The sequence below is a fragment of the Notechis scutatus genome, chromosome 3 (genome assembly GCF_049901735.1).
Source record: "Notechis scutatus isolate UNSWTSFEM ecotype Mainland chromosome 3, rNotScu1.2, whole genome shotgun sequence".
NCBI classification, from domain to species: domain Eukaryota; kingdom Metazoa; phylum Chordata; class Lepidosauria; order Squamata; family Elapidae; genus Notechis; species Notechis scutatus.
The window spans coordinates 120216666-120237005 of record NC_142011.1 but is presented as its reverse complement, the minus strand read 5'-3'; the positions used below and the strand labels follow the sequence as shown (position 1 = coordinate 120237005).

The following is a 20340-nucleotide window of genomic DNA, read 5'->3' as shown; positions in this document are numbered from 1 at the left end:
AGGAGTTTAGCAACACTGATGTACAAAGCCCTGAGTTTGATAAGGTGATTTATCAATCTTTAATTGGTAGTTTGAGTTATATTAGTAATTGGTCTAGACCAGATATATCGTACTGCGTGAATCAGTTGGCTAGATTCAATTCTGCACCATGTGAAAGACACTGGAATGCAGCTAAGAGGATATTAAGATATCTTAAAAAGACAATGAATTATTCATTGTATTTAGAACCAAAGGGTGATTTAATTCTGAGTGCTTATGCAGATGCTAGCTTTGCATCAGAAAGAGACACTAGAAAGTCGACTTCAGGAACAGCCATAATGCTGGGTAATACATTAATAGGCTGGAAGTCAATAAGACAACAGCATATAAGTTTGTCTACTATGGAGGCAGAATTCTCCTGTTTATCATTGTTATGTACAGAATTAATAATGTATAAACAAATGTTAATTGATATAGGTATAACAGTAGATTATCCTATAATTATACATGAAGATAATCAGGCAGCAATTCAAATGGCCACAAATATTGGAGTAAAAACAAGGAGCAAGCATACAGATCTAAGATACCTAAACGTGAGACAATCTGTAAGAAGTAAGATGATTCAGCTAGAGTACTGTATGTCGGAGGACAATTTAGCTGATAATTTTACTAAAGCCCAAGGTGCCAGTAAGCACCAGGAGAGTTGTGAAAATATGGGATAAGATTGTAAAGGTATTATATATTTATTTCACCCAAAAGGGGAGTATGTTAGGTATAACATTGATACCAAATATGGTTTGGGTGAATAAATATATAAAACTTAGATATCATGGTTTAAGTGCTTATCACTTTAAGCACAATGCAGCAGGCAATTAGCCGATTAAGGGTGCGGTTAGAAGTTACAATATAAGGAAGCATTAGAAGCTGGAAAGCTTACTGTGAGTTACTGTCTGTCTGTAACTGTGTGCTGCTGCGACTAACTGAGATTACTGACTGTGAGTGCCTGTGACTGAACTGTTATTGTTTGCTACTGTTTGCTGAATATCCAGCGTTTGTTTCTCTGGAGAGTGAAACCGGAGGAGGAGAAGATATCTTTATCGGCTGATAAAGATATTGCAAAGACTCTTAACTTGGACTATACTAGTGAGTCTTACTGGATGGAAATACTGTGAATGACTTAATGGACTGAATGACAATGCTTAAACTCTAACTGGATTAAAAACTATTTAAACTACAAACAGTGTTTGTGTTCAGTGTGTGTATACTCTGGGGCCCTTCCGCTCTCCTTTGGTTGCCTGGCTTGACTACTGCTGCAATACTCTTCTAGGGGTTAATCTCCAAACCCTAACAACTATAATATGATAATATTTTATCATATATGGTAAATTGGCACATACTCAGTACCTGTCTCTTTACTTACTTTTGAAGAGATTATTTTAGTATTTTATATATATTTTTTCTCTGCATCTTAAATTTATATTAATGTAATTTCTTGATTATGTTTGTTAATTATATTCAATTAAAAAAAGTTGTATCTATCAAGTTGAAAACAAAAGTATAAGTGTTAGAAAGAATAGAAACTATTAACTCAGTGAATATAGAACAGAAAATTTTAAAATGCCAAATAAAAATATTAAAAATAAAAACATGCTTATTTAAATATACCATAAAATAAACAAACAAATTTAAGTAATTTAATAACTCCCTGGAAGATGTAGCTTGGAAAAGAATGCACTAATGCAATTGTTTGCACAAACTCCCATGCAAGTGAAATATGAGAATAGCAATTAAACCACTGGATCAACCCTTGCACAAACTCATGGACAAACATTTCTTAAACATTGCCTGTATTTACTTTCTTCTTTCCTCATGTTTTCAGAGCCAGCTCCGTTTTAAAATTTTTCTTTTTAAATTCTGCTCTTTCTTAGGCAAGTTTTCCATTAGAAGCTTCTAGGGCTTGGGTAGCCATGTTAATAATAAAGGAGATGCCATCTAGAGCTATTAGCGAGCCATGTATCCCACTGATTGTTATGCTTAAGCCCTTCCCCTACGGTTCTAAAATAGGCTATTCACTAAAAATCAGTGACTGCTTACCACATAAAAGGAGCAGGGTGTTCAATGCACCAGAAACATCGGAAAATCTATTCGAAAAGTATAAAGGCAGAAATGTACCAGTCTAAGTGTACTTAATATTTACTGCTTCAAAATCAGGTCCTCCTTAGCTTAATGAACCCTACTTGGAAATAAATGTGTATATAATTGCAGCCCTGGTTGATTAATCAGAATGAAGCCATTATAATTACTGAGTGCAAGTTTAATCACTGGATTGTGAATTAAACACATGCTTGCTCTTCCTTTTTCTAAAAAGCTATTTTGTTCTGAAGGGTTATACTAATAAGAAACATTTTTTTACATATTTAGGATAGCCTTACCTAACACTGAAAAATTAATGTTGAATTAAGTTACCATGCAAGTTAGGAAGTTGAATTTTTATTTACATATGCTGAGGCTATTGGTAGGAAGAATGTGAAGAGCCGAAGAGAAGAGAAGAGAAGAGAAGAGAAGAGAAGAGAAGAGAAGCTGGAAGGGACCTTAGAGGTCTTCTAGTCCAGCCCCCTACTCAAGCAGGAGAACCTATACTATTTCAGGTAAGTCACTGTCTATTTTCTTCTTAAAAACCTCCCGTGATGGAGCACCCTCGATTTCTGAAAGCAAGCTATTCCACTGGTTAATTGTCTTCACTGTTAGGAAGCTTCTGCTTAATTCCAGATTGCTTCTCTCTTTGGTTAGTTTCCAACCATTGCTTATTGTCCTGCCCTCTGGTGCTTTGTAGAATAATTGACACCCTCTTCTTTGTGGCAGCCCCTCAAATACTGGAATACTACTATCATGTTGCCCCTAATTCTTCGAGATGATAGATGCTAGATAGATGGATTTAATCTGTTCCCAGTAGACTGCAGGCTGAAATGAACAGCTTGAATTAGTTATTCTGCTATTGAATATCTGGGATATTAGAACTTATTCAAAATCTGAGAGAACATAATCACTAATCAGTTAACTGGTCACTTAGCTTAAAAGAGAAATGAGCAATTCTGGTAGCTCTTGTCTGTAGCAATTAGACTCTGACAAGCCAATCTGTGACATAATTATTTCTGCTATTGATACTAACACATATCCAGTCAATTTGCATACAACTGTTCTGAATTAGCAATCCTTAGTTTATTAAACTAGGAATGGGGAGCATACATAATTATCCTTCCATTTCTTGTGTTCCCTTATGTATCTACATGTCAATCATAGTATCTTGAAACCAGCTCTTAAATTTAAAATTAGAAATTTTGATTTAAATTGGCTTATAACTAGGACTATATAGAATATAGATAGTCCGGAGAATGTCAGGATGCTACATTATCACTGGCCAGACTATTATCTAAATAAGGCCAGGCTCATAATGGAATCATCAGATTGGATCCCACCCTTGGTAAATTTCATGGCTCTTCAAACCCTTGATAGAGCCCTCTAAGATACCAATCAAATCTCTTTCCTTCTCTTTCTCTTTCTCTCTCCCTCCCTCCCCCCTCTCCCCACGCGTGTGGCATGTGTGCGCATGCCTTCAAGTCAAACAACATTTGAGTCTATGCAACATTTCTGCAGAACATTTTTTTTAAAAGAAATTTTATTAATTTTCAAAAACAATACACAAACAAACAAAGCATAAAACGTAGGAACATAAAACATCTTTTCTAAAAGCTGCTTATTAAATTTTAACAAAACAAATAAAACATCTTGTTTAAGAACATTTTTGAATGAGGTTTGCCATTGCCTTCTTTCTACCACTGAGAGTAAATGATTGGTCAAAGTCATCCAGTTGGCTTCCATGCGTAGGCAGAACTAGTACTCCTATTTTCTTGTTCCTAGTTCAGTGCCTTAATCATTAGACCGAAGTGGCTCTCAGTTTGCTCTCAGATGCTCAAAATTACATCTAGAACCTCGAGAAATATAAAAGCATTTTTCCAGATTCATACATTTTCTCAGTAAACATAAAGGTTTCTTACCTTTGTATCTTTTGTTCAAATTTCCTTTTACCATAGAAACTTCTCAGGAGAGATTGTAAAAGGGGGCTGATTCTTCTGTAGGCAGATATTGATTCAATAAATTGCATCACCTATTTTTTTCTCTATTATGTCCCTGATTACATGCCTGGCTGGTCTGCACTTAAGCAAGCACGATGGAGTAATTGCTTGTGCTTCTCCTCCTCCTCTTCTTCTCCTCTTGTCTTTCCTTTCCTTGAACTTTTCCAATATTCTTTTCCTACAAGAAAATATGAATTTAAAAAAATGAAGGATTTAGTATTATACTGCCTGTCCTAATGACCATCCTTGAATTCCATTTCCAGGGTGTCAGTTTTCTCACATCTAAGCTTGATGGAAGTTTCGCTTTTCCACATTCATTCCTCCTCCTTATAATGCAGGATGCTAGTTTCTTAGATGATAGGAGGGAATTGTTTAAAAAAGGACAGACCATTTTTATACTAAAAGAAAAAGAATAAGATTACTGCATTATTCTGGATGCAGCAAAATTCTATGGAACATAATACTGCTACTCTCTTGCACAGATTGCACAGCACTCTGATTTTCACCTACTTTGAGAGTGATAGGAGCATCTGCAGGTAGCCTCCAAAGGTATACATTGGGAAAGTGCATATATGAATATCTATCTATCTATTATCTATCTATCTATCTATCTATCTATCTATCTATCTATCTATCTATGAAAAGTATGCCTGCAAATGTATAACTATTTCCATAATAATTTTTATTTCTAAACACAGTGGTCTCCTAATGAAGAACAAGGAAAAAGAGAAATGAAGGAAAACTACAATCAACAGATTTGTCCATACCTAGTATTCATTTATATCTCGTAAATCTGAAAAATTAGACAATGTTTCAAGAGAAACTACAGACACACTAGATTTTGCTCTAAAGCTTGACAAAGGGGGAACATTTCTTCACAAACTATCAATTTAATAGAAAGATGATAATTCTGCTATCAGTCCATTCCTAACAATTGTGATATGTTAGACTCTAACTGAAGTTGGGGTTAGATTCCTTATAATAAGCACTATGATCTATGTATTAGAAAAATGACAGTGACCTTAGAGGCCTAAGCTTCTACCCAGCCTATGAATGGCATTTTGGAAGCCCCATTCTCCAAAGCAGGATGGAACAGCAGAAGTAGATTTATAAAGCTAAACAAGTTTTATTTTTAATCAGTATGCTCCCTGTGTATTTAATCGTGTCCCCTTCATAATTAATGATATAATTATTTTGACTGCCAAGATACATGATATACAAAGCAATCTAGAGCGAGCTGAAAGTCATATACACAACAATAACATTTTGTTTCGGTTTCAAAGCGAAAAGGAACTATGGATAAGCCATTTGGATAAGCCACAACTAGGCCTCATGAGTTAAACAAACTAGTTTGCAAGCACAGGATTTGTAAGGTGACCAACCGTCCTCCTTTAGGGAGGACAGTCCTTCTTTTTAAAGTTCTGTCCTCTCTTAAAATGTGTCCTCCTACATGTCCTCCTTTTTGATATTTGAGGACTAATCTGTAAATCTCCGTATTTGATCGATGCCAGTCGGATCTGTTGTGTGTGATGTGACATATTTGTACTTGACATGACGATTCGTCAAGGCTTGGTACAGTGCAGCGAGATGCGATTATGAGACGCATGTGCTCCACATAGGAGAATTGTTTTGAGAGAGTGCACCGCACACAAGAGTGCACCGTGCGCAAGTGGCTTTGTTTTTTTCCTTCAATTTATTTGTGTCCTTTTTTTAATTTTAAAAAAGTTGGTCACCTTAGGATTTGGAATCACAAATTTAAAAGTGAAAGTCTTCTTGGGCATGACTATTCCAAGAAAAACAATAAACGTGCAAACAGGAGAAATGAAAGCTAGTAAGAGATGCCACTTTGCAGATCAGTACATAAAGGTCACCCTCCAGGCCCTGCTCATAATAGGTTCAAGAATTCCTGTTGTATTTAAGAACTCATCTCTGCAGTTCTTCTGCAAGAAAAAAGGTTGCACATCATGCAAGATAACCCAAAACAGAGGTTCTTTTGCTGAACTGCCATGTTTGCATGAAATGATGACACTGGCTCTGTGAAAGTGCTCTCTTTCAATAAATGGTGTTATACTATGGAGTAGTAATTATAATATTGGATTGCAAATGGGAGAGGGGGATAATTCAAATCTCCATTGAACTTCAAAGCCTGCTAAGTGAGTTGAGGTCTGAGCCGGTTACATTGTCTTGTCTAACCTTTTTCAGATGGTGGTTCTAAAAATAGAAGCATGAACACTGGGGAAAAAAAACCAAGTCATTGCTTTTTCCTCTTTGTGGAGAAAATGCAAAATACTAGACAGCCTGTGACCCACTGGGTCATCATTTCAGACATTGCTTTATCTAAACAGAGAAACAGAACAACCTTGGGGTCGGGCAATAATGCATTGTGTGTGAGACTGACTTCCAACTTTCCTTGTGACAAGTTGGCAGGAAGCATTTGTCAACTTTCAAACCCACAGGAAGAATGGGTCCTGGCCACAATTTTGCCAAAATCTTGAAGTACACAGTGCTGTTATCACCTCAGAAGACTTCCTGCTGCCCCCTCTTGACTTGTGGAAAGGTGGCAGGGAACAATTTTCTTTTCATATTTTTCTTCCTTTTTTGTACACTATTTTTTTTTGTTAGGGTTGAATGTTTTTGTTTTGTTTCATTTTGTTTGTTTTACTGTTTTGTATTTTATTTTCTACAATAAATCAATACATTTAAATAAATAAAAAATAACAGGCTGTAGTTTCCCCTCCCCTCATGATCCTCAGCAGAGCCGCAGTAAAATCTCCTCAACTGGCCTGGAGAACTGCCTGTCTTTTTGCTAGGAGAAGAAGTGAGCCCCTAACTGTGAAGAAAACTGCATCCCTGCTTCACATTCCAGCATGTCCTCAAGAATCACAGGGAGGAAGAGGGCTCACTGATCAATTGCCAGCACCCTCCAGCCAGCCTACCTCACCAGCAGGCATCCAATTTACTCCCTCAATCGTCCCTCACCACCCACCACTATCAAGAGATTTCAAATTTTAACCTTGCTTTCTAAACAGCAATAGTTACTCATCTCTCAGGCCTTTCTACCAGCTGATTGGACACAGGGGCCAGAGGTAGATGGGAAAAATGTTGGGGATATGCCTATGAGAATTATATGAACTTGGTTGATTGCAGCCATGTGGCAAGGTGGTAGCATGGATTTCAAATTTTGGACACATTCTGTAAGTTAACCCTCACATCCCAGACATAAACTATTTCAACTCTCAAAACAACACTATAGAACTCTGCACACCAGAACAACTAGACACAAGAACAATTTTTTCCCAAAAGCCATCACTCTGCTAAACAAATAATTCCCTCAACACTGTCCAACTTTTTACAAAGTCTGCACTACTGTTACTATTAACCTTCTCATCACTCCTTATCACCCATCCAGGGGTGGGATTCAAATTTTTAACAACTGATTCTCTGGACGTGGCTCAGGTAGTGGGTGTGGCTTGGTGGTCATGTGACTGGGTGGACATGGCTTGGTGGTCATGTTATTGGCTGAGCGTGGCCAACTCAATATCATGCACATTGAGGCACGCATCTCCTCGCCTAGCCTCTCATGACTGTGGGGATGCTGTAACAGTCATAAATATGAAAAATGGTCATAAGTCACTTTTTTCAGTGCCATTGTAACTTTGAATCATCAGTCCACACAAGCAAAGTACCAGCAAAGGAGGGGGAAAAAACTCCAGAGACATTCCTGAGACAGGAAGTCTAGTCCTGCCAAGAATGTAATAAGGGTTAACGGAGAGGCAGTTTCCGTAAGCAACACCAGAATGTTTCCTTCCTATCTTCCTTACAGGATTAGGCCAGTAATTTCTTCTAACAACCAGTTCTCCAAACTGCTTAGAATGTTAAGAACCGGTTCTAGCAAATAGGTGCAAACTGGTAGAATCCCACCCCTGCACCCATCCCCTCCCACTTGTGACTGTATGACTGTACCTTTGTCGCTTGTATCCTTATGATCTATAGACTGTTTCCTAGTATGATTTGATTGCTTTTTGTACCCTATGACTATTATTAAGTGTTGTACCTTATGATTCTTGACTCTTGATGAATGTATTTTTTCTTTTATGTATACTAAGAGCATTTGCACCAAGACAAATTCCTTGTGTGTCCAATCACACTTGGCCAATAAAGAATTCTATTCTATTCTATTCTATTCTATTCTATTCTATTCTATTCTATTCTATTCTATTCTATTCTATTCTATTCTGACATACCTTGCTTCAAAATTGTTCGCCTATGATGCACTATTTCACCCAACTAAACATTACAAACATTCTAGCAGTTACAATAGTTATAATAATATATAGATTGTCAGAATGACTTCAGTGATTACCAATTGACTGTCTATGGCATGATCCACAGGAAAAAGAAAAAACACTTAGGCGTTCTAAATAATATCACAAAAGAAAAAATGGTCATGGAACTGACCAGAAAGACAGTCTTGAAATGTTGAAATTAATTTAACCTGGCATTCAAGAACTTGTGCTGAAGGGTGAATCAGGTTGAAACACAGGGAAACCATGTGCATGATGGTATCAAATGTCATTTGTATACAAGTGGAAAATTACTAAGGAAATCAAAGGCAGGCACATTTGATTTCTGAGGATAAACTTCTAAAAAATGAAGATAAAAATAACTTTGAAAGAGAAATAAATTATTAAAAGCAAAAAGCTGGTTAGAGAAATTGTGAGACTTTGGGAAGCCAGCCACTTGTTCACTGTAGGAAAGTGAACAAATTTGTATTTAGCTGATAAAAACTTTGTATTTATCTTTAGTGCCAAATATGTAATATAAAATTGTGCCTGAACTGACTTTCAGGAATACACTCAGCCAAATAAGAGTGAAAATATGAAGTTTCAGACTTACTGATCTAAAGCAAGGCATTAAGTCCAAATAATATTCAACTAAAAGTTCTCTATCATACTGAGCAACTATACAGTAATTAAAGTTACTGTTTTCCTTTTCTGTAACAGATGCTCCAGTTTTTCTACTTATTCTCGTGGTCCTTGAGAGTTTCTTTCACATTTTCGTTAATGTTCCCTGGCATATTCTGTTTCCAGATCAACTAATTTTGTATATCCCTATCTATTACACTTCCTGCTATCTGTCTGCAGATTCTCTGACCAATTTGAAAAAAGTCCAATGAGAAATTACTTTATGATGTCTTTCCCCAGGCTTTTCATGAAGTTACAGAAGTGACTTCTGTAAGAAGAAGAAACAGACCCGGGCAGAGATGATTGCACAGAAAGACTTTTAAAGATTCACACATATCCTCTGGCTACTTCAGAACTCAGCAAATGCAAAAAACTTCACACCTCTTGTGAAATTTGAAACATTTATAAAATTAGTAAAGTGCATTTACTTCTAGCAACTTGAATGAGATACGATAGGACATCAGGCAAGATCATTTTCATGTAAGTCTTAAAAGAACTCAAATAGAGAACTGATGATCATCTGAAAAATGTAACAAAACCCTCACTTACTGAATCAGAGGACTAGAAAGGTGCTTTTAAGATTTTTTTTCTAGCTATACAAGGAAAGCATCATAAAAGACAAGCTTGCTAAATAAATATAAGAACAAGCGCTGCTGAGGAAAACATTAACATGGCTTCTCCAAAAATATGTTTCTCCCACTGATCTTTTAAAGTAGAACAGCAAATTTAAGACCTGCAGTAATCTAGTCAGTGTTAGCCTGAATTTCAAAAAGTTCTGAGCAACATTAACAATTCCAGCAAATAGTTACAGAATTTTTGGTAAAAAGCAAAAAAGGATTTCTACCCAGGAAACAATGCAAAGAATACTTCTCTCCTCCTTGCCAACTGTATTGGCCCTTAGTCTGTTTGATGTAATTTGATGTATTAACAAGCTATCTGGTGTTAGGAATTATCAGTGTGATTGATAAAATGAACAAGGCACAACATTAAAAAAAGCCACTCAGACTTAAAAAATAAGCATGAAAATGGCTGATGCCATAGTCAAAACTATGGGGGCAAAAGCAAAATTTTGGGGCAAATTGGGGCAAAAGCAAAATGTCTAGTCTTCCCTACTCTAAGTGAACAGTGACAGATAAGGAAAGTGGTCTTAAGGTGCTTGATGGACAGTCGCTTCAGCTCTTTACAATGGCAGGCTTCACCTTGCAGATCATTTGCAAAAGAACAGAAACAAAACTGCCACTATTGTATTGCCTGTTTATAGATTTGTGATATGACATCTTAGAAATCTGGGTACAGTTGTCATTGTACCTGGAAAAAAAAGAACTGGAAAAAGCAATCCACATGATTAAGGGACTGGAAAGGTTTAGAAACTGTTTAAAGAGCAAAAAGTGGAGAGGGATGGAAGCGAATACAATTGCACACTGTGTGGAAAAAGAAATCAGGAGATTTTCCTTTTCTCTCAAAATTCTCAGATCCTGGATCACCCAGTGAAGCTGAATGTTAGCGTTGGTGGGATTGGAATACATAAAATATTTCTTCTCACAATAATGTGTGGAATGCGTTAGTACCAGAAGTCATGACAGCTACCAACTTCGATCACTTTAAAAGAGGATTAAACATATTCACGGAGGTTAAGGCTAGCTATGATTTCAAATCATGTTGAGTGTACATTACCCACAATATTAGAAAGAGTAAAACTGTTTATAACGTTTGTAGGAAATGCAACAGAAGCTTTCTGTTCTGTTCTCATTTTGCTTGTAACTCAGCAGTGGTAACTAGTTGGTTACTGTATGGGACTTTGGTTCTCATCAAACACAGCTCTTTTGATATAAATACTGATTTGATATCTGAAAACGGATATATCACATCCTGTAAAGTAGAAACAAAAATGAAAAATGCAACAAGATATCTTGACTTAACTTCTCTAGCACTCCTCTCCAATCCATTATTTCAAAACCAAAGCAAAGCCCCCTGAGCAATATCTACAAGTATCAATGGAGGGAAGATAAGATAGATCCCTGCAGTTACATGATATATATATATATATATATATATATATATATATATATATATATATATATATATATATATATATAAGGAAGTTTTGGGTACTTACATGTATGGTATTCAGCTTTGTTCGGGTATTTTCCCACGTCATTGTAGTTGTGCTTTTAAAGTTGTAGCAACGTTTCGGCAGAATCTCATCTGCCATCATCAGGCTTCTGTATTGTGTTCGTCTGTGAGTCAGACTATCACAGCCATTTCAGTTTTAAATTTGGGGCAGCCTACTGCTGTGCCAGAATGTTTTTTTTCTTCATTCTGATTGGTTGGGAGTCTTGGTCTGTGTTTATTGGTCTTGGAATTTGCTGTGTTCTGCTTGATTGGTGTTTCTAATATCTTCTGTCTGTTTTGTGGCTCTTTTTGTGTCTTGATTGGCTGGCAACATTGTGTTCCTTTATTAGAGGCCTTTAGTGCAGCTTGGCTCTGAGTAAATGGACGGCTATCATTTTTTAGGAAGCTAGGTTTCATCTGGGTGCTTGGTTGGGGTGTGTTTGAGCTGGAGGTATCGGGGGAATCTGTTTGTGTATATATATATATATATATATATATATATATATATATATATATATATATATATATATATATTGATGCATGATATATATTTGATGTATGATGCACAGGGGATTTCATATATGCCAAAAATGATGTTTTGTTTCAAATAATACTTGTTTTGACAACTAATCCACCATTTAAATAGTGACAGAAGGATATATCTAAATCTGGGTGTCGGGAAGAAACACGAGTTAAGCAAGTATAAGGTATTAAAAAATGCAAAAGAAAGAAGATGATTGGGTTCACCTTATTTGAAATTGTATTTTGCAGCTTGTTGTTTTGTTTGGATGAAAGACCATTCTTTCATCTGCTGAGAAATAGAAGGCTTTTGGAATTAGAAAGATATGACCTGAGACTTGGATGGCATGGATATTCATGGTACAATAAAGTCATGGTTAATGTGGATTTTAAAAAATCATTATATTAGAGGTACTATCTTGAGAGTATTAAATATAAACCCAGGTTTTACCCAAAAACATCTTTGTAGCTTTCTGCACAAGAAACATTTTATAGACAAGAAGTAATAGGCAAACACAAATGGGTAACTTACAGTGAGATATTAAAATTTTGTCAATGGAATATAAAATAAAATCATGAGAAGAAATAATGGCAGAGGTATATAGTTGTCAATGGTACTCTTATATACGATTATTAGATGTTAAAAGTAGACAAACAAATGTATAGTTTTGAACATTGTTAAGACTGAGTTTGAAATAGAAATGTGCAGCAATGATGAACTGTAATTGCTAAAATGTATAAACCTTTACTGAAATTTGAAACAGAAGAATAAGTGCAAGAGTGTATGATACAGTGAGCTAAAACCTCAGTTTAATTTTATTTTATCCACATGGAACAATGGAAAAATATGTGATTGAAAGAATTAAAATTTAAATCATGTTATCATCTTAAAGATAATTTTTATTAAATGAAGTATTGTTGGTATGTATACGTAACCAGAGAAACTATCTAGAATGTATAAAGACACTTCAAATGTATGTTGGAAATGTGAACAAGAAGGGGGCACTTTATCATGTTTAACAGATGTTTTAAATAGCTATAAATTTGAATTCAAATACATTAGAAGATAGTAAAGATTAATGTACAATTAGGACCAGAGGTTTTTCTTTTGGGATTGATGGACAAGTAATGGAAAAAAATTATAGGAATTTGTTTCAATACAAGACAGCTGTGGAAAGATCATTGTATGCACAAAGATGAAAAGAGTTGGCATTACCCACAATGCAGGAATGGTTGGTGAGCTGGTGATGGAACTTGTTAAGATGGTCATACTGACTTCTTTGATTAGAGAAAAGACAATATATATGTTTATTATTGACCGGAAACTCCGTATAGGCTTTTGGGGTAAAACAGAAGAAAAGAAACATACGATTTATGGTTTTGATTATAGCATAGATTATAGAAAGAAGAGAGTTATGGTATAACCATATAGGAAGAGGTGAAACTCGAAAAATTAGAATATTGTACAAAAGTTCATATATTTCAGTAATGCAACTTAAAAGATGAAACTAATATATGAGATAGACTCATTACATGCAAAGCAAGATAGTTCAAGCCATGATTTGTCATAATTGTGATGATTATGGCTTACAGCTCATGAAAATCCCAAATCCACAATCTCAGAAAATTATAATATTACATGCAATCAATAAAACAAGAATTGTACATAGAACAATATCAGACCTCTGAAAAGTGCATATGCATATGTACTCAGTACTTGGTTTGGGCCCCTTTTGCAGCAATTACTGCCTCAATGCTGCGTGGCATGGAAGCTATCAGCCTTTGGCACTGCTGAGGTGTTATGGAAGACCAGGATGCTTCAATAGCGGCCTTCAGCTCTTCTGCATTGTTCGGTCTCATGTCTCTCATCTTTCTCTTGGCAATGCCCCATAGATTCTCTATGGGGTTCAGGTCAGGTGAGTTTGCTGGCCAATCAAGCACAGTAATCCCACGGTCATTGAACCAGGTTTTGGTGCTTTTGGCAGTGTGGGCAGGTGCCACGTCCTGCTGGAAAATGAAGTCAGCATCCCCATAAAGCTCGTCTGTGGAAGGAAGCATGAAGTGCTCCAAAACCTCCTGTAGACAGCTGCGTTGACCCTGGACTTAATGAAGCACAGTGGACCAACACCAGCAGATGACATGGCTCCTCAAATCAATACAGACTGTGGAAACTTCACACTGGACTTCAAGCATCTTGCAGTGTGTGCCTCTCCATTCTTCCTCCAGACTCTGGCTCCTTGGTTTCCAAAAGAGATGCAAAAGTTGCTCTCATCAGAAAAGAGGACTTTGGACCACTGAGCAACAGATCAGTTCTGTTTTTCTTTAGCCCAGGTAAGACGCTTCGGACGTTGTTTGTTATTCAGGAGCGGCTCAACAAGAGGAATACGACATTTGAAGCCCATGCCCAGGATCCGTCTCTGTGTGCTGGCTCTTGATGCACTGACTCCAGCCTCAGTCCACTCCCTGTGAAAGTCCCCAACACTTTTGAATGGCCTTTTCCTGACAATCCTCTCCAGGCTGCGGTCATCTCTGCTGCTTGTGCACCTTTTTCTTCCACACTTTTCCCTTCCACATAACTTTCTATTAATGTGCTTTGATACAGCACTTTGGGAACATCCAACTTCTTTTGCAATTACCTTTTGAGGCTTTCCCTCCTTATGGAGGGTGTCAATGATAGTTTTCTGCACAACTGTCAGGTCAGCAGTCTTTCCCATGATTGTGATTCCTACTGAACCAGACTGAGAGACCATTTAAAGGCTCAGGAACCCTTTGCAGGTGTTATGGCTTAATTAGCTGATTAGAGTGGGACACTTTGAGCCTAGAATATTGAACCTTTTCACAATATTCTAATTTTCTGAGATTGTGGATTTGGGGTTTTCATGAGCTGTAAGCCATAATCATCACAATTATGACACATCACGGCTTGAACTATCTTGCTTTGCATGTAATGAGACTATCTCATATATTAGTTTCACCTTTTAAGTTGCATAACTGAAATAAATGAACTTTTGCACGATATTCTAATTTTTCGAGTTTCACCTGTATACTTATAGTGAATATAAAGATTGGAAGCTACGTTGTTGTTATCTTTTTTCCTTCCTTTTTTGCCTTTTTTCCCTCTTCCTTGCAGTTTTAGTTTTCTCTTTGATTTATTTTTTCTTACTTATGTTGGTTTGTATTATTCTTCCTTTACATTTCTTAAAATAAAAATTATATTTAAAAAGGTAATGTTAATGTATTATGCTTCTGTAGACTAGATTGGCATTGTTCAGCTTCCTGATTAGACAAATAGTTTGGGGGGGAAAAAGGGCTCCAAAGTATTGATTTTTAAATGAAAGGCTCACTCTATCACTACAGTACCCTCAGGCTTTTGCAAGTTTTTGCCTTCATATACTGTTTTGTGCTTAACTGATTGATCAAGGAAGGAAATCAAATCAAAACAACACAAAGAAAGTGTCAATATTGCTTTTAAATGTTTAAATCCCTAACCTTTCTGTGGGTTCAAAAAAATATTTCCTGTATTACTCTGTAGACTTTTTACGCTCTCAATTATAACTTACCCCAAACCCAAGTGCCTTTCCAAGTTGGAAACTGTTTATTTTAGATGTACCTGATAAGACAGGCTTGGCTAGTTTTATATGGTGTGAAAAGAAGGAAGACTATTTTTTCCAATAGAAGAGCACTGATGTTATCTAATTGGGTAATGAAACATTGGCAAATGAACAATCAAGCTCAGAGAATACCAAAGATGCCAATTTTACGAGCATCTTTTGAAAAGGTTCCCAAGCAATGATTCTGAAAATTCTGGAATCAAAATTTGAGGAAATCTGGGACAAATTTCAGGGTTGCAGTGGCCAAGCAAGTCATGGTGGAGACAATATCCTGCTTTTCCAAGCACGGAGGCAGGTACTAAGTCTCAGTCTCCTTCAATGTAATATGTAAGTCCATTAGTTCTCCTTAGGATCTTTTGGTATGAGGACTGGAAGATACTGTGGCTTTTATCTTCTTGGCTTCTTGGTGTCTTTTTTCTCAATGCCCCAGATACAGCTCCAGTATTTGGAGATAAGATATGGTGATAAGCAAGAGTTTACTAAGATTCTAAATAAAGGTTAAACAAAAATAAGATAGAAGAAGAGCAAGTTGTTCTTCTATTAAAAAAACAAACTATCTCTGTCCCAAGGTTTTGATGCTGAATGCTAATTCAGCAGTGGATATCTCTGCCCATCAATAGAGGTTGGGTCTGTACAGTACAACCCAATATTTCAGAAGGAGAAGGAGAAGGAGAAGGAGAAGGAGAAGAAGAAGAAGAAGAAGAAGAAGAAGAAGAAGAAGAAGAAGAAGAAGAAGAAGAAGAAGAAGAAGAAGAAGAAGAAGAAGAAGAGGAGGAGGAGGAGGAGGAGGAGGGTTTTAGTTCCTATCTCCCGATCAAAATTGCGTTTGAGCAGACCAGATTCGCGATGCCGGGCCATCCGCTCAGGGGGGGAAAAAAAGTAAGCCGAAGAAGGTAATCAGCTCGGTTTGAGCGCCGGCTTCTTCTTCGCGCGCCCTGAATTCGCCTCTCTCCGCCACCTGCGCTCTGCATATGCCTCCGAGATGCAGACCCCCCTTCGGACACGCCAGGTTTCCCAGAGGCTGACAGCCCAGCCTCTCAGTAACCCGGCTGCCGACGGAGGGCAGCCGGTTGCGAGCACAGTGGAGGGGGGCGGAGGGAGGGGAGAGGGAGCCCGCCTCCTCCTCCCCCGAGGTTGGACGGCGGTAGTGGCTCTGCAGGAGGCAGCGGCGGTATCATTTCGGGACTGGGCAGCTGCTCGGTGGCTTATCTCCCACCCGCTACTGGAAGGACCCGGGCATGTCCCCAGCCGGGAGGTAGTTCCTTCGCTGCTGCTGCTGCTGCCGCCGCCGCGCCCCCGTGCGCCCGCTTTCCTCGGTTCGCTCCCGCATCATGCTTGGGCAGAGCCGCCGGGGGTTGCTGGTGCTGCTGCCGTTCTTCGCGCTCCGCGGCGCAAACCCAGAAAGGCGCCCGGCTGCTCCGGAGCAGTTGAGCTCTTCAATTTCTTTACCGGTTGTTCCGCTTCCAGCGCACTAACGATGAGGCGGCACCGGTACTTGCTGGAGCGCGGCGGTGCGGACGCCCCGGCCGAGGCTGAGGGCGAAGGCTGCGGGGGCCCCGAGGGCTCTAAACGGGGCCCTCTGTGCGTGTGCTGCTGCCGCCGCCGCCGCCGCCCCCACCGCGACTGGCTCTACGAGTCGTACTATTGCATGAGCCAACAACACCCGCTGCTTGTCTTCCTGCTGCTCATCGTGATTGGCGCCTGTCTCGCTTTGCTCGCCGTCTTCTTTTTCGCCTCCGGGCTGGTAAGTTGCCTGTAGCTTAGAGTGGCGCTCTTTGGCGGACAAAGAAATTTGCCGCTACCTCGAGGAAGCGTCCCCTGCCCTTCAGAGTCCCAGACAGACTTGCGGGAAGTGGCCTTCCGCTTCGCTCTTAAGAGCTGAGGAGTTCTTGCCCCGAGAACTAGTACCGGACCCCGCGGTCTGGCTCAGCTTTGGTCCTCCAGGCCCTCCCTCAGGATTCACCCCACTAGAGTTTAGCAGAGAAAGGGAGCTTTAAGGCATCGCCCTCGATCTGCTTTAACATGTGGCCCCGAGCACTGGCTTCACAGGGTTGTTTTTCAAGCCCTTGGAAACTTTTAAATACAGAATTTTGTGTACATTTCCCACTGTCCTCAAATATTAAGAAATCAAGTGACCATCTTATTTGATTCTAAAAAAGGATTGGTTGTGAATTGGTTATGCCATCCTTGTCATTATTTCAGTTATTGTCTAAAGCTCCGTGTTGTCTAATACTGAAAACATTTTTCAGCTACTGTATTGTATATCACATCTATGGAAAGCCTCTGGTTTTCAGAATGTTAAGGATATGGTGGCAAATGCTAAGGCTGCCATTATATACCGTAATTGTATTAATTTTTTAAATATCTGGATCCAAAACCAGTTAATATATTTGAGGGAAATGCAGTTATCCCTGGGATTGCTTAAGTCCAATTTCATTCAATATTTTTTCACACTTTGAAAAGTTTCTACAGTACTCTCTTTTAATGGCATTACTTTTGTATTAGAAGCACTCATTCTTCCAAACATATCCAGGTCTGAATTTATTATTTGTACTCCAGAATCTGCGCTCTTTCTCCCTTTTTCATTTTTATGTCTGATTTCTGCACAAGGGCTACAATCAATTGCAGAGTTATTGCTGAGCTTTCACAAGATTTTGTCTCTCTTTAAAGCAAGGACTGGCTTCCATGCCCTGCAATCTTTTAACTTCGAGCTTTTGTTTTTCAAACTGATTTTCACTGCAGCCTCCTTTTGATTTGCAAGCCAATATTATTTGACGTAATTGTCTCTGTAACTTTTACAGTTCCTGTAAATAAAAGAGGCCATGCAGTTATTTCCAAGGATAATTATGTGGTTCTTTTACTGTGCTTGGTTCTGTTAGTTGCCAGTTTTTTTTAGTGGAATTTACACATACCAATGATTTGGTCATCGGCCTGGCTCCTTGGAAATAAGTCTCACAGATTTCAGTGAAGTTCACAGCCAAGTAACCGCTTAGGCTCTCAGTCCAAATTTAATTCTTCTAATTCATTTGCTTGGTTTCTCTCCTGCTGACAGATTAACCTTGTTGGCATTTGTTGTCTAAGTGACAAGAGTTTGAAAGCTACACAAATTTCTGGTATCCACTTTTAAAAATGTTTTTGTCCCAACAGAGAGATGGTTTCTCTCTGTTTTCTCGGTATATAAGGCCAAACAGAGGGCCCTACATATTGAAGGGCTCCATCACTAAGTTTTGGGAAACCCAAGGGTTTCCAGAAATTTCCCTCAGGAAGATCTGTCCATTAAAGGTTACCTCTGAATAAACCGGTGGAGAATTAGTGCCACTTTTGTTTAAAGTTTATTTCACTCAAAGATCAGAATTGAAGAAAACAATGAAGAAACTGCTTAAAACTGGGAGAGATAGGCTAGATGTGAAATTCAAGCTAAAAGGGTAGACTAGAATATTATAAATATTATTAAATATTAATTTCATGTTTAACACTACTTATCTGTATAAACTATGTCTCTAAAGCTAGGAAGCAGCATTATTTGAATGTCTTCAATGGCCACAGACTTTGGACTGCAGGGAGAACCTGAAAATTGAGAGAGGATGGAATTGAGTGTCCTAGAGAAGATCAAAACTGACTGACACCGAACAGAAATAGTCAATGCTGTAACCCACTTTTTATATATACTTGCTTTAATTATTTCATGTAACCTTTTTTCAAATTGTCCTACATATTAGATTGACCCATATAAACCCATAATTTTCAGCAGAAGGAAAAGTATGTTAAGGGATACTTTTGGCCCCATTCTGGAAATCCCTATGCTCTCTACTTCTGTTTGCATTGCAAATAGGAATTGCGATAAAGCAGAAAAGCCTTGGGCTTTGGAGAATTCACATGAACGTGATTGAATTCTATGCCAGACAATACTGCTCAAACAAAAACTGGCATGGAAAGATGGGGACATTAAAATCAGGACCAGCATGGACATCCTATGCTCTTTTCAGTGTGAAAATACTGGGCACAACATCAAAACTCAGCTGCATGCTCCTCCATTAAAAAAAATCAGGGGCGTGCTTCCTATAGCATCAACATATATATATACAAGTAGGATTATCCCAAAGCTTGATGTTCAGGAAAATAAGTAGTATAATCATTGGCCAATACTCTACTCTAAAATAAAATACCAGAAATTTGCAGGGTGAGAGATGCTTGTTTTCTTTCTATAAAAAAATAATAATCCTTTCTTTCTAAGGCGTGTGCACCATTCATTTTTTGAATGTTTTCATGTTTACAGTAGAGCTCTCTAAAGACTATTTGGTATTCTAAATAAAGAGGATTGTCTTATTGCAACCAAGACAAGATCTACACTGGAGTATTGCTGGGCATCAAATGCTAACACTCTTCCGTCAAAATACAATTGCTGCTCAGGAGGAGCCTACAATTAACACTATCTGTGGTTTAAATAGAAGTACCAGGCACATAATCAATCTATAGCATTAGAAATGCAGGAGAAACATAGGAGACCGGTTAGAAAAGTTAAGGAATGTTAATAACCTAGAAGACTACATTTGTGGGCTCCAAATGCTGCCATGTGCTTTTTAAAAAGCCTATGAAGTATTTGTGAGTGTGGAGATCTCCACAGAAAAGAGTTTGAAAAAATATGCAATTGTTCCTTTTCAATCCCCACCTTCTCTTCCCCTCCCCCTCCCTCTCTCCCCCTCTGTATGTCTCTCTCAAATAAATCAGAGATCTTGTATAGTTTTTCAATTCCCAGAGTCACAATTCTAAGTTAGTGGGCCGTGTCTATCAACACAGCCAGATTCTGAACTCATTCCCAACAGTAACAGCTACGATGCTGTAATATTCGAGCTTAGTTTACTCAGCAGTGCATCATAACTGAGGGAGGGACAGGAGGAGATGGACTATTGAGGAACAGTGGTATCAGGGAAATTGGAAAATGTCTTGTGAGTCAGTCAAAAGTCCCAGTGATGGGATAAAATGAATGCAGAGATTATCCCTCAAAAACCTATTCCAGTACTT

At 38.2% G+C, this 20340-nt stretch overlaps 1 protein-coding gene across 4 annotated transcripts in view; it reads left to right on the top strand.

The window, feature by feature from the left end:
- Positions 1–16141: 16141 nt before the first annotated feature.
- The window catches only part of ADCY2 (adenylate cyclase 2), a 156592-nt gene continuing 152393 nt past the window's right edge, over positions 16142–20340 (top strand). For 3 of the 4 annotated variants that reach the window (XM_087961099.1, XM_087961100.1, XM_026672526.2), the window contains exon 1: positions 16150–17062. In XM_087961099.1, the coding sequence (XP_087817225.1) occupies positions 16301–17062 (762 nt within the window). In that variant the 5' untranslated portion in view covers positions 16150–16300. Of the gene's footprint in view, positions 17063–20340 lie in introns of all 4 variants that reach the window. The other variant, XR_015748762.1, reaches the window with a different exon arrangement.